The 14,483-nt window shown below is 43.8% G+C and overlaps 1 protein-coding gene across 4 annotated transcripts; it reads right to left on the bottom strand.

The window, feature by feature from the left end:
- Positions 1-1,149: 1,149 nt before the first annotated feature.
- ssbp3b (single stranded DNA binding protein 3b) lies at positions 1,150-13,920 on the bottom strand. Of its 4 annotated transcripts, none has more exons than XM_062395591.1 (18): positions 13,738-13,920; positions 12,986-13,058; positions 12,814-12,875; positions 12,610-12,694; positions 7,691-7,780; positions 6,011-6,085; positions 5,708-5,770; positions 5,555-5,618; positions 5,377-5,450; positions 5,149-5,213; positions 5,008-5,056; positions 4,690-4,743; positions 4,525-4,579; positions 4,000-4,064; positions 3,164-3,242; positions 2,997-3,025; positions 2,798-2,899; positions 1,150-2,572 (listed from the first exon to the last, which is right to left on the bottom strand). In XM_062395591.1, exons 1-18 carry the CDS (start codon positions 13,791-13,793, stop codon positions 2,543-2,545), a joined length of 1,170 nt encoding a protein of 389 aa, XP_062251575.1. In that variant the 5' UTR covers positions 13,794-13,920; the 3' UTR covers positions 1,150-2,542. The 4 variants fall into 4 exon arrangements, with proteins under 4 accessions (XP_062251575.1, XP_062251576.1, XP_062251577.1 ...); XM_062395592.1 differs by having other exon boundaries at positions 4,708-4,743; positions 13,738-13,918; XM_062395593.1 differs by lacking the exon at positions 6,011-6,085 and having other exon boundaries at positions 13,738-13,919.
- Positions 13,921-14,483: the final 563 nt, after the last annotated feature.

Genomic DNA, 14,483 nt, shown 5'->3' with positions numbered 1-14,483 from the left:
CATTGCGCACATCCTGCGCAGAAGCGAACTGCGTGCAGCTTTTTTTTTTAATTACATTTTTTCCTGTTTTTATATTTAATTAATTTAAATATACATAGTGTAATATATTTAGGAATTAACAGGAGAAATCCTGCCATTTTTAAGAGTTTAATATGTTGAAGGCTAGAAGATGGGAATGAGTGGAATTCGTACCCGGGTCTCTCCTGTTGGAGAGCCAACGCCTTGCCAACTAGGACAGACAGCCTGATGGTTGCCATGAGGAATTAAGCAAAAATAATAACAATCGACAAATTATCACTAAAACTTAAGAGAAAATAATTTCTACTTTACTACATATAACATTAACATACTTGTAAGAGAATAACCCAGTACTTTTCCAACCTTTGCCAGCCTTAAAAGAATCAGTCTGCTGTGATGTCCTGAGGCTGCCCCCTGCTGGCTGCTGGGTTCCTCTGCTGCTGTAGCTTAGTTTGTGCAGCTTGTGATTAACCAAAGTTGTCTATAAAAGCAAATCTTTAATATCCTTCAAGGGCAATTTGATGTACAACCAGCAATCATCAATTGATGACAGAGAGAGTAATTTTTATTCTTAAATATTGATGAATGAAGAGAAAATTGGGCTCCAGCATAAGGGCACTTTTCTCATCCAGGGCAAAAGGGCCAGTGCTTGAGCACCAATAGGGGTCTGTCTGTGCACGTGCCTGGTTACTATACTGAAGTAAATTTATTTTCTGGTTCTCCTCACTTCAACCCCACCACATTTCTGTACTTTCTACTCCACTACATTTTTACAAAGCACTACTTTATACAATCTTTAATTCTTTTTTTATATATTATCAAAGAGGGGAAGTGGTCGACTGATCCAATCAGAGCAAACAGGTAGTGTTAGACTCTGGTGAAGACGAAACACCTGAAATGGATTCAGAAGAGGCCACTGCCATGACTGTTGCATTAAGGAATAGGCTACACTCAAGTACTCTTAATACTTTAAGTTTATTTTAAAGAAAGTACTTTCTTATTCTAACTCAAGTAGAAAAAAATAATGGTACATTTTGGTCTTTTAATTTGTAAGTTTAAAAGTAGTAAAGTAAAACAGTTACCTTCCTTTCAAAAGGTTATGTTCAAATAAAAACAAGCCACAGATTGAAATAAGTTACTGTAAAATTATATTAACAAGCAATCTTTCCTCAATTTGAAATAAAAAAATATCAGCAAATAAAGGCAACATAGGACAGATGTGTATAATGCATAATGTTCACTGGAGAAAAAAAAAAAGAAACAAAAAGATTTCTCATCACATTTACAAGACTGCTGCTAAGTTTATAATGATGCCTACTAGAATCAGTTTAGAAAGCTTTGACTAAATGAATAAATGGGGCAATATACATAGTCAAAGATCGTATCAAAAAGGAAGAAACAAAATGAGTGGGACAAAAGGGGAGGAGGGGGGACGACCAATGATACGGTGGGAAGGGAGCATGAACAACCAATACGCATTAAGATTGAAATGGGGCTAGCTCGTTCATGGCCATTTTCAACAGAATCAAATTGGAAAGAACACAGAAGGCTACGATGATGAAGAGCACAGAGCGTTAAGCACAGGCAGGTAAAGAGATATACACCACATCTTAAAGCAGGTGTCCACATAGAGAAGAGCAGCACTAGGTAGTATGTTGTACACAGATTCTCAGCATTCATGCACTCACTTCTCATGCCCAAAGTCTGGTTTCCCTCGACAGGACGCAAGCGGCAGGCCGGCCGCTTGAAAACCAAACGGCAGAGGGTGCAGGGACGCGTCGCCGTCAACAGTAACAGACTGAAAATTGACATTGTAGAACCATCTGAGCACGTTCATACCATGAAAGGCTGTCCCAATAAAAGCCATAATTCTTTCTTTCACATCTCCCCCCCCTTTAAAAACCTCTTTAAATAGAAGAATGGGCGTTTTGGGAAGAGTAGTACATAATTCAGACAGGTGGCCACAGAGTAAAAGGCAAATTCTCTAGTCCTGTGTCAACCGAAGTTTGTGACACAGTATGCATGGCGTTAAGTAAAATGACATGACAAAGACTTTCCAAGCACACAATGCATATGCACACTCTCCAGTGTTTTTAAGTGACAAAAAGCGGAGATATTTCCTGCACATCTTGCACCACAAAGCAATGATTAAAAAGTACAAGAGGTAAACTTCAACAATTTCGTTCCTCTTTGCTCCGAGGGGACTTAGAGGGAATATGGGGGGTGGGGCGGGACTCTGCGGAAAACGTAAAACGTGTCATGAATGCATTTCAGTAGCTGGTTTTGTCACACTTGGTGGGTTGTGATAAATGGGAGAAATTTGTCCTTCATTTTTGAGCAAGGAGCAGTAGTTGCCAGCCGTTGTTGATTTTTTTGATTTCTCCGATCAGCATTCAGGCGTCTAGGGTGGAACCAAAGTGGCGCCGGTCCCTGATTCGGTGCTGCTGCGTTTGGCTGTGTCCTATAGTGAGTTCAGATCCTCGGAATGATGGCAAATAATGTTGGGATGGGGTGGAGGAGGGGGTCACACGCTCATCGTCATGGTTGGAGAGTACTGCAGGGGCACAGAGACGAGGATTAAAACATCTTTACCCTGGTCAAACACACAGTTTACTCTCCACAGTGCTGCTGCAGTCAGTGATGTTAATCCACTGTGACTGCGGCGTCACTGTGCGGTCAACAGTGCTCCACCTCTGGCTCCATCAAAGTACTACAGTCCCCGACAGCTCAGGGGTGTTAGAGCGGAGGAGAGGAACGGGAAAGAAGAGAAGAGACTCACGTTCTCACTCTGAAAGGAGTGGAGGAAGTTTCCACTCATCTCTCCGTCATCCCTTGGGGTCCCGGGAGGATTGCTAATGCCACTTAAATTGTTTGGAGAATTCTGGAAAGAAAGGGTGAGCAACATTTAAGCAAATGCAGAGAATGTATCCTTTTTTTCCAGATTAAGTTTTAAAACAAATATCCTTAACAATATTTACCTTGTTCATTCCATCCATATCACCAGAGCCTGAGAATAAACATGAAAAACAATTCAACAATGTTTTTGTCCCGACATGCTAAATAAATGTTTACTCATTTAATACAGAAGAATGCAGCCACATTATGTTGACGTTGTGTCAGTGGATGTATGGTGTGTGTGTGTTACCTAGTGATCCGTTCATGTGGTGTGGTTCCATCCCAGCCATGGCTCCCAGGGGTCCGTCAGAGCCGGGGCCCATGGGGAACTGAAGGAGAAACAAGACGGCGTGGCTTCACTTATCACATCTTCACAGCACAGTTCACACATACAGCTGGACAGTCAGGAATAACACGCCTGCAGCACAGGTTCTCTTTTTTTTTTTCTTTCTTTCCATCAGTATGCCAGCCTCAAGTTGCAATTTTGCAGTTCAAATTATTTCCAAAGAGAATAAAGTGTATTTGCCCAATAACATGGACGTGCAGACCAAAAGACCGAAACCCTCACTCTCCATCAGCTGCATGCTGCTATTACACAAAGTGGTTTATGGAGATGGCATTGACCCTGAGAGGTCAGGTGTTTTGCAATTGGTGGAAGCTTTTCTTAACAACCAGCGGAGCTCATGATGCACTGCATGCCTCAGCCACTTTACTGATGTCCTCCGTCAAACCCTTTCTTTACTAAGTGACCCTCATTCCATTCACAGGTGTGACCCTGAGAACAGTTTTCTTGACATAGAAAAGACAGGAATGTGGTTGAGGGCTTTGTGCAAAGGGGGTTTTATGTGTAGTTGTTAGTAAAAAAGACAAATTAAAAAAATGTGGGTCAAATTGATACCAACTGTACCAGTGGAACTTGTAGTTGACTCTGTAAGTGGTATCAAACTTTTTTCAGCCACTGTACTACAGAGAGACTAACTATCCCCAATATATAGCTGAAATAATGTGGATTCAGTTAAACGTATATATAGATCTTGAATAGTTTTAGAAATGGTTTAAAAATGAAGGCCATGAAAACGCACTTACATTATTTCGGTTGCCGGGTCCAGTGTTGATCATGGTGTACAAATTGTCACCAGAGTTGTTGGAGTCTGGAAATAACAATCATACATATAAATGATCCTGGATAGCACTACATGACAGTAAAGCCATTTTCACACTTGACCTGCGGGTAAAATCCGGGGAATTGGCTACGGAGTTTACCCGCAGTCTGCCTTTCACCCATGTGGGAGATTCTCTGCACAGACGCATTCACAACAGCAACAAATACTCAAATATACAGCCGGGCGCAACAGGCAGAGGCAGGAAATGACATATTAACTCCTCTGCATAGATCACAACTTTTACTTGACAACACACAGACACTGGTGTCGGCTCTTATCATCACAAACTCTTATGAGACATTCATGTATCTTTTAGACGTGTGTCACCACTTTTTAACCAGGAGATATTAGTTCTCTTTTCCCTCTTTGCGATCACACACGGTGCGGAGAGAATATGGAGGATCTGCAAAGTCAAATGCATAGCAGCTTAGGTCAGGGCAACACTAACCTGCAGGGCTGGGCATGATGGGAGTTCCAGGAGGTCCTCCTCCTCCAGATGCCCCCTTTGGAGAAGCAATATGAAATATCAACATATTTGCCAAATGTATATTTAAAACAAATCAAACTTTTTATTTTCACATGCAATAATTTTGTAGCATGCAGGAGCACATACATCAAAATGTGTGCTCACCCCATATGCACCAGGAGAGGGTGATGAATAAGGCATCTGAAACCAAAAAAACAAACATTACAGAACAGAAATGGGCATGCGAGCCGCTTTCTACACATCCAAATGTCATAATTTGATCATCCTAACACCATTATGGCTGTATGTCCAAATGTCTGTGAAATGTGACACTTAAGACTACAATTACATCCCAGACTAGATCCTCGGAAAACATTAGACCTCCACCGCTCTGAGAGGAAAGGCTGCAATCCGAACCACCATGTCTCTTGGTTTGTGTGTTCGTGTCTGTGCATCAGTACTCACAGAGTTGGCATTGTTGGGATTGGGCCATGGCCGACCAGTCCCCGGGCCCCTACATAGTAAGATCAAAAGAAGCCTTAGTAAGATCATACATTCAGGTTGAAATACAAGTGAAACATGCATTTACTTGGAAAGAAGACTCACATGTTGACTACTGGCATTCCCGGACCCATAGAGTTGTGTGGAGGCCTCATCCCGCCACCAAAGTTCTGAAAAGACAACAAATATCATGAAAATGTAATTTCTAAGTCATTAAACAACATGATACAGGAATATAAGAAAAAGCTACTTTTTTTAAGAGAGAACCAATCAAGTAAAGATGTCTATTAATGGTTCTTTAACATGGTGGTAAATGTGGGCGAAGTAGCCTACCTGAGGACCAGGACCCATGGGTCCCATGCCTCGAGGGCCGCTCATTCTCTGCATTGGCCCCAAGCCAGGATGGCCTGGGGGGAGAAAAGATATTTTATGTGAAGATAGAAGAAATTAAGTAATATCTTTGCCTCATATGTGGCGAGTAGTTAAAGAGAAAAAGAGCACAATGTCACACCTTGTGGTCGTGTGGGGTCCATGTTAGGCAGCATGGGATGAGGACCTGGTCCTCCACCAGGCGACTAAGGGGGATAAAACACAAAGATCCAATGAAACTTCAGTTTTAAATACATGGTGTGTGTGTGTGGATGTTTTTGTGGATGTGCATTACCTGGTTGGCCATACGAATGGGTGGACCTCTTGGGCCGCCAGCAAAGCGTGGCGACATAAAGGACTAGAACAAAAGCACAATCACCACATTAAAATCTAGCAGACATGTACATCTCCAAAAATCTAGTTTAACTCTAATTTCTCAATAGCATATTTTTCGTGAATATCGACAGCAGCGTAAAGCATCAAGCTGAGAAGGATGCCAAAGCATGGAGCGTCAGTGCTGAGAACCCGTGTTCCAAAATGACTGCAGACAGCAAAAAAACAGAGCACAAGAGAGAGAAGAAGGGAGAGGGAGCGTTACCTGACTGTGAGGTCCCATCATACTGTTAGGGGGAGGAGGCTGAGGGTGAGGAGAGCCCTGGGGACCAGGAGGACCCTGTGGCATTGCACAAAATGAAGAGGCGAAGGAGGAAAACAGACAAGGGGAACGAGAGAAAGAGAGAGGGGGGAGGATGGGACGAATAAGACAAAGGAGGAGAAGAAACAGAAGGGACAAAAGGAGAGGCAGAGAGAGAAGCAGGGTTAATGCGGGGCAGAGGACAGTCGAAGTGCAAGAACTAAAGTTTTGCCGCAAAAAACAATGTACAAAAAAATAAGACGCTCGTTTTCATGAAGCAAACACAGGGAGAGAGGACGAGAGAGTGAGAGCAGAGAGGAGCAAGCAAATGACTTGGCCTTGAATGAGAGGAAATAGACAGAGAGATGGAGAGGATGTGTGCTCTTTTGCCTGTCAGTCAAAACATCAAGAAGCCTGCTGCATGCAGCATGTTATCAGTGCTAATTTCACCGAATTAACAGCATCAATTAAGATCTATGCAATTAGCTTCATAACAGCACCAAACACCGGCACTGTGTCGCTAATGTTGCTGATCTTAGAGAGTGAGAGGGGTCTAATTGAGCCTCCTCCTAGATTCTGGTACATAAAGTACAAGAGAGTGTGTGTGTGTGTGTGTGTGTGTGAATGTGTTCATGCGTGAAAATGTCTTTCCCAAACTTTAGCATGATCGCATGAGTCAGAGCTTTGTTGCTTCAAGGTCAGAACAGTAAAGGAGAGTGGTTGAGCGGCGGCAGAACAACGTTGAAATTTTATGTCGCTTCTCGGAGGCAGCTCCACACAGTTGCCTGCCAAAGAGTTTATCCTCATGACGTATTGATTTACTGTAGGTGCTGCACCTTTCGATTTCTCCATTAGGGAAAATGGCCACGCCTGCCTGTTTACAGGACTGGAGGGCCCGAGCAGACAAAACGTCTATGACGATGTTTACTACCGGTTCACTGAGCGGAGGTGGAAGAAAACAAGACGCAGACCAGTGCAGATACAAACTTGGAGACCTACAGCTCCAGAGTATATACAAAAACCTGGACTATATTTTACACATCTGCTGAAGTGCCACTAAGAAAATAGAACATTAACATAATTCAGATGTTCAATTTTAGACTTCAAGATCCGCTGAAATACTTGCGTTTCAGACAATGGCTGGTGATCTAAGCAAGGGGAGCAATACTGAAGCAGATAACAGCAGTGTTTCATTGAAGAAAACAACAATGAAAACAACAATGATGAAGATTCAGACCCATAGGATGTCCCTGCTGACCAGGACGCAGTCGCTAGGAGACATCTTTGAGGAGGAAGAAGGGGGGTGCTTGGCGAGTTTGCTAGCCTTGTTGTTTTTTTAAAAAGTTTGGGCAAAAGGCAATGGTTGACAATGATAGCCAAATGTTTAAGCTATTAAGTGTTTTTACTTCATGTTTATATCGGCTTCAGAGGCTGAGAAATTCAAGCTTTCATAACCGTTTGCAATTCTGTCAGCTCTTAAGAATAACCCTCAGGATTTAGGACGTTATTTTTAAACAATGCTTGGAATTTAGGGTTGCATTTTAATTAGCCTTCGGGATATATGACTTTATTAATTTAGATAGTAATAGTAAAAGTGGGAAAGTGTTCCTAATGGTAACAGGATCCGTGTAGATCTGGACTGACCTGGAAAAAGCCAGGTGGCATGGGTCCTCCTGGCATGCCCTCACCAGGGGGCATCCCTCCCATCACAGGACTGGGGGCTGCTGCTGCACTCTAGGATGGAAAAACAGTAAAAACATTACAACTCTAACTGTGCTGCACAAAAACAAGTTCAATAGGAATACATGAATGGGAGTCTGTTGTTAGACTGTTTTTTTTTTGCTCCTTTCGACTGAGATTCCTGGCACAGCTGGACTCAAGTGGAGTACACAGGAGGAATCCAATTCCCCTGTGGACTAACCCAGAACAAAGGAGTAAGAACACACACTGAACAGATCCTCATAATTTGTCGGTCTCCTCTATGAAAGGGGTATCAATAGGATCCTTACTGAGGCTTCTGAGCCGTGCTGATCCAAGAACCAGTGGGTCAGATAAGGATCAAGTGGGATTCACTGAGTCAGTGGCTCCAAAGTGCTGCTGCACAGCAGGGGCTCGCTGGGCCGATTTCCTGCTCAAACCGCAGCCCTAATTCACTAATGTGCCATTTGCTTCGGTCACACGCTCCTAATTGACTGAGTTTTTCTTCCCTGTAGCTGCAGCAATATGAGATGAGCTAATGTCTTCAGAGCTGTGGGGTTTAGCTCACAGAGAGTGGCTGCAGACGGAGAGGAGCTCCTCCGATCCCATTTGACAAACCATGCGTCACACACACTTTAATGTAAATACAGTAATAATTGCCTGTTTACTTACGAACGATAAATGTACCAGCACCTACACACACACATGCGCACAAAAACACTCTTGGTCTCTGTCCAGCGCCCCACAGCTCTACAGACATCACTGGTCAATAGCCAACACACTCCCCGGTATTGACTGCACCTTCTCTAATTATATCTGCTCAGGCTGCCACTGCAGGGCCACTGTGAAATACCTCAGCAGGGGGAGAAGTGAGGCCACAGGGAGAAGTCACGTCTCATCAGGCCTCACTTCCACCAGCGGGACGACACAGAGAATATAAATCCTCCTTCCTTTACTAGGTAAGATATACAGTGAGATTTCAACGAGAGAATATCCCTATCATCTGAGTTTTTATGTAAAAATTCACTCCTGATGAAGATGTGTAAGAAAACATGGGTTTTGACTTGCACTCCTTCTTCCTCACCCATCTTGAGCTAACCCTAATCCTAACCCAGGCTGTTGAAGGAGAAACACTCTCAGAAGTAGAGGCACAACCTAAGGCTTGGGCCTTAAAGGCATCTCTTCTAAATACTGCTGTTTTTACTCTTACAGAACAGGTGAACATTTTGTTGATGCACTATAAAGAACCACTTTATAAATATTAATAATAAGATTGCAATAATTCCACTAAACCAGCACCTTAGCATATTCACACTTTTGGTTGTCTTTAGGTGGATATATATATTTTAGACATATGTATATTTTTTTATATTCTAGTTTATATTAATTTCATTCAATTATTGTTGCTGTAATATTCTGAGCATTGCTAGAAGAGAGCCTGTGACCAAAGCATTCCATTGCCAACAAATGCTTAATGTAATTGTTGTGCATATGACAAACTCTTGAATCATCCGATAAAGATGTTTTACTCTATTCACCCCACACCTTCATTTTAAAAGTATGTAATAGCTCACTACGGAAGAAGGATAGTGTGAATATAAAATATGAATGTCTGCCTCCTTTAAGTCACAGTATCATTAAATTATCTTTTGGGGTTTCAATCTTGTGTTGAAATCAGCAGCATGTTGGGAGTGTTCCCTAAACATCAGCTGAATACCATCTGCATATCACATAAAACACAACCTGTTAAACTGCCCAGACATGTTGTCCAAATGCAAGATAAACAAGGGTGAAGTCAAGAACCCACCGTGCCTGAAACAATCCAGCAATTACTTCATCACACCTGCACGACCTGACAGGTACACAGACACAGTAGCTAACCACTAGCGCACGTTAACCACAGACACATATCAGATGCTGCATCGTGCCTGTGTGAAAGGCAAACTCTGGGTAAACTCCGGACTTGACCCGCAGGTCATGTCTGAAAACGGCTTAACACTGTGAAATGTTCCTGTTTTATAAAGAGAAGCGCATCTTAACCTGAGAGTGACTGTTGCTGCACAGTAATTGTAAGCAGATGTCTGTCTATCATGATCTAACTGGAGATACAGATCCACAGTTTATGGCTCCTTTAACAGGAGAAAGGTAAACTCTCCTTCAGTCACACTGTCTGGCCACTTAGGGAAACTAGTTTTTGCTTTTATTCTTCTACCCTTAAGTAGCCTATTCCTGGAATGAGTCCTGAAAATAAATAATGATGTAAACACTGCTGTATTAAAAAAAATGAAAAAAATAAACTGTATTGGCCTCAAAGTAAAAAAACAAGATCACAAGCTACTTTGCGCTTTAGAAGACAGAAACAGTTTGCTAGACTGAGAAACAATGAGCATGATGGGTTCCCAGACATTTTATGTTAGATCTTTATCTTTTCTATGGAAGGCAGCTCACAGCTGCGCTTGCTGGACTGTCCCAAACAGACCGATGCTGCTTCTGGTCTAAACGAGCCACGTCTCACCACAGACTCTCTGGTACAGGAAAAGGACAGATGTCTGAGCCTTGCCTCAGGCTATGGAGCTCTTGTCCTTACAACTTCCCAGGGGACCTTCTTTAAGACAGACCATCACCCCCTCCTCCTCCCTAGCCCATAATGATTCAGCATGTACACATGTGTTCTTAGACGCACGCAGGCAACTCCAGCGAAACAAATCTTTCCCTGAATCCTTGAATCACTGAAGGAGGTTACAAAAGGCCAGAGTGGCGGCGGATGTGCTTGTGCTGCCTTTATAAAAGGGGGAGCAAAGAGGAGAGGGGGGGGGGGGGGGGGGGAGTGGGTTGAAAGGGGAAGCGAGACGGGAGGGTAAGGGTGACCATGGGATGACCAGGAGGTAAAATGTGAAAGGCAAAAAATAACCCAGTGAGAGACACAAATTAAGACGAAACAATGGAAGATGTAAAAGGGAAAGAAAGATGCCGAGCTGCAGCTCAGAGACCACCCAACTGCCAGCTCCTGACCCAGCATGCTCTTAACAGCCTCACTTCTTCCACTGGAACCGAAGCTCAAAAGAAACCAGCCCTTATGTTTAGCTTGTAAATGTTTAACCATCAATCAACATCATAAAACCCGCTCCAGATCCTCACTGGATGCTCTCTCTCTCTCTCTAGTTACTTTTAGCAGGTCCCTTACTCTCCTCTTCCTCCCCAACCCCCCTCCTCTTTAATTCCCTCAGCTCCTCCATGGTGTTGGTGTGTGCTGGGCATATGCCACGGTGCCACTCCCCTTTGCTCCGTGACAGCCATCAATCAGCCGCCGACGCCATGGCGACGGGGCCCCTCGGGGAGCGTTCGTCAGACCCATCGTGAATACACCAGGGCTTTACGAGCGCTGCCGGCTAACAGAGCAGCGCTCACCTCCCCCACACCTAGACAAAGGCAAGGGTCCAAGGACTTGTACTGTCCACACACATAAACACACTTCTCTGACCTCCCAGCATCCACAAATGAACACAAGGAGAAACCAACATCAGAGCAAAGGGTAACCACAAGATGTCGGGGAGAGTCAACCGCACAGAAACTCTCAAAGCTCCACACCACAGCAGCACACTATCAAGACTGTTTCCCCCATCAATCAATCGCTTAATGTTTTCAATGTTATGAAAATGGTTTCAGTCACACCACGGGCTGAGATGTAACAGCTTATGTTGTGCTGTTCATGCTTTCAAAAGGAATCTGAGGATGTTTCCTCAATTTAATACAAAGATTACAGGAAAAGTCTTTTTCATTAAATCTTACACCTTTGCCAAAAAAACAGATGATTTTGACACCACCTTAATCCATAATTCAAATCTGGAAACATGATTTCAACACAGATGCAGTCGGCTTGACTCGGTCTGACTCTCAAATTCGACAGTCAAAACTACAATCGCCCATCACATTATACAAATAACAAGCAAACAACTAAAACAAGGGCCAAGACATTGCAGTCAATTGTCGTGAAGCAGGCCGAGTGAATAGAGGCTGGTTTCGAACAAAATGCACTCCTCCCTTTGTCTGTTTGAGTTAGAATAATTAGGAATGTGGTTATTGAAAAGGGCAGAGCCACGTTGTAGCCTCTCTCCTGGCTCCCAGGTCACCTGCCAGATCAGGAGGCCTGTTACCCTGACAACCCTATCTGCCAAGAGCAAGACCAACATCTCCATTTTAACCCTTTCCTGTCCGACACATCATGAACTGGTCTGTGTATCAGACAGCCGGAGGGGACTACTTAACCTCTAATGTCCATCGTGGCTGTGCTGATGCAGCAAAGCACAAATTGAATTTTTCTATTCTCATGGGAAACAGAATTATCTTTTCAGATATGGCTGCAGAAACACAAGAATGGGAACAGACTAAGCCACCGATGGGCTGGTGACACTTTCTTTGATCGGCAAGAGGCCCCTTCTGATGCAGCCGACTGAAAGCAGGAAACAGCACAATTAGCGAGATGCAAATCCTCCATAAGGATGTCAGAGATCTGCGTGTATCATTAAGTCTGGGAAAGTTGTGCAGAACAAACGGCAGGTTCTGTTTTGATAATACTTGAAGCCTAAAGGGAATCACAATGTCCTGAGGTCTGGCAGCTGTATCACTCTTGAAGGAGGATGTGAGAGATGTTGTACGGTCTGAAGTGTTGACAGACTGATTATGATTACTTTGCACCGATAGATTTCACCCCAATTTTTTTTTTTTTTAGACCCATTGCACAACCTGATCCCAAGGCGGGTTATTTACATTTAAACCCCTTCTGGTCCCGGCCAAGTTGTTGCCTTCTTCGGCAGAGGACAGAACAATATGCGCAGCAACAGTTCCCATGTAAGCACCATACTCACGTAATCATGGAAGGCTTTTGCTTCGCTGGAGTGGTCACATGTCTCTCTCCTCTCTGGTGCGGCACAATACAAGTCCCAGAATACACTGTGGACAAGACAGGTCATGAAGCACAGACACACACACACACACACACATTAAAAAAAAAAAAGCACCCAAACAACCTCTGGACATGTTTACAGGGAGACAAGAACATGATCACTTACCACCACCAGGAATGTAGGAATCCAGGGGGTTCTCCAAGTGTTATGTTTTTCTCCCATCGAATCTGGGGAAAAGGGGGGGTGATTATTAAAAATGTTTTTATATTATAGCCAAAGACCACATGAAGTGTTAATTGTTAATATATAAAACATGGTGGGATTAAATGCCACATACCTCTGATAAAAAGGTCTGTGCCGACTTCTGTGCTCCTATGTGTAACAAATACTCATAGACGTAAAGAGCCAACCTGTGTGAGAAAGAAAAATATACAATTTAGATTTTAAACAATCAAATCCTAAAACATAAATGGAGGAACATCAGGTTGAATTTTCTACTGGCACATTGAGTGACTGGAGTCTGGTACAGGCCCTCTGAACAATGGCTGCCAAATAGCCCTTGCCAAAAAATGAAATGGGGACTGAGCAAACCAAGCCAAGCCTGGTGAAGATCCACACCAATAAGACTGTGGAGGAGAAAGTGTGGAGGCAGCGGCTCGCTTTTAAAATGGTGATGTGAGATATTAAACCCCAGCTGCAGCAGCACTGTGTGTGTGAACTACAGTGTCCTGGTGCCACTGATGGGCTCAGGGAAATAAAAAGGGAGCGCAAACACTGAAAACAATGTAACTGCGCTGTTATTGTCTTCTCCTCCCCGAGCTGTCGAGCGACAAAACCCCGCAGAAATGATCAACACAACCGCGGGTTCAAACTGTGGAAAACCGCCGCTGTGTGGGTCGGCGGAGCGGCAGCGAGGAGGCGACGGCAGCAGGAACACGACTCGGAGCAGGAATGGCGAGCAGACAAGGCGGTTCATTCAATTCCAGTGACGGCAGGAGGAAATCGCCCGTCCAGCGAACAACAGAGAGCGGGAGGGAGCAACTTACCGCGGCGGTAAAAACACACAACAATACCCGGCTGGGAGCTTACTTTTCTCGCGCCTGGCCGTCCGACGGCACCGGGGTGCCTTTGCCTTTGGGGAACATGGCTGAGTGAGGGAGGACGCCGCCTGCTCGCTCTTTATTTTCTCGATTTCATCTGTCAGATCATCGCGACCCTCTCTCGCACTGCAACCGCACACGACTCCAACCCGGAGACTCAACCGAGCCTGTGCCGGAGGGGGAAGAGGCGGGCTGGGGCCTGACTGACGCAGCCGGCAGCCAATGAGAGCGCGCCGTTCGTCTTAAGGTCTGCCTCGCGCTGCTGTGACGTTCCCAGCTGCGATGTGTGTTAGCGAGCTTCGTTGGATGAAGAAATACCCACTTCTCCCACTGCTCACTGGTTTCTGACCTGGGTCATGTCAAGTAACCATTCAGGTCATCTCTTCTTGTTTTTCTCTTGTCTATACAGCTGAAGATATTATTTAGAATCATAGAAATAAATGTGGTTGTACAAGGCTGTTTTTCTGGTGTGTGTGTGTATTTAGTTTTGTCTTTTTGTGAGTTTGTCCTTGTTGTGTTTCTTCAAGCTGTTATTATTGATATTAACTATGTTCCTGGATTTGTATTTATAGAAGGTGTCTGTTCATGTGAGTTTAACATCAGACTATTTATGTTTATTTTGGTTTTGTCTTACTGTTTAACAAATATAAAAATAAGGCAAAGTAACAGTTTGTAAGGATATACATTGTACGTGTGTTTGTATGTGTCAAACAACATGAATAAAAAGAGTCGAAC

The sequence above is a fragment of the Platichthys flesus genome, chromosome 9 (assembly GCF_949316205.1).
Source record: "Platichthys flesus chromosome 9, fPlaFle2.1, whole genome shotgun sequence".
NCBI lineage: Eukaryota > Metazoa > Chordata > Actinopteri > Pleuronectiformes > Pleuronectidae > Platichthys > Platichthys flesus.
The sequence above is the reverse complement of the archived record's forward strand: the minus strand, read 5'-3'. Positions and strand labels throughout refer to the sequence as shown.

Coding starts and splice junctions, on each gene's coding strand:
- ssbp3b (XM_062395591.1), bottom strand. CDS start 13,793: ATGTTCCCCAAAGGCAAAGGCACCCCGGTGCCGTCGGACGGCCAGGCG. Junction 7,781..12,609: donor CAAAAGCCTTCCATGATTAC/GTGAGTATGGTG, acceptor TTTCCATCCTAG/AGTGCAGCAGCAGCCCCCAG. Junction 2,900..2,996: donor ATATGGATGGAATGAACAAG/GTAAATATTGTT, acceptor CTTTCTTTCCAG/AATTCTCCAAACAATTTAAG.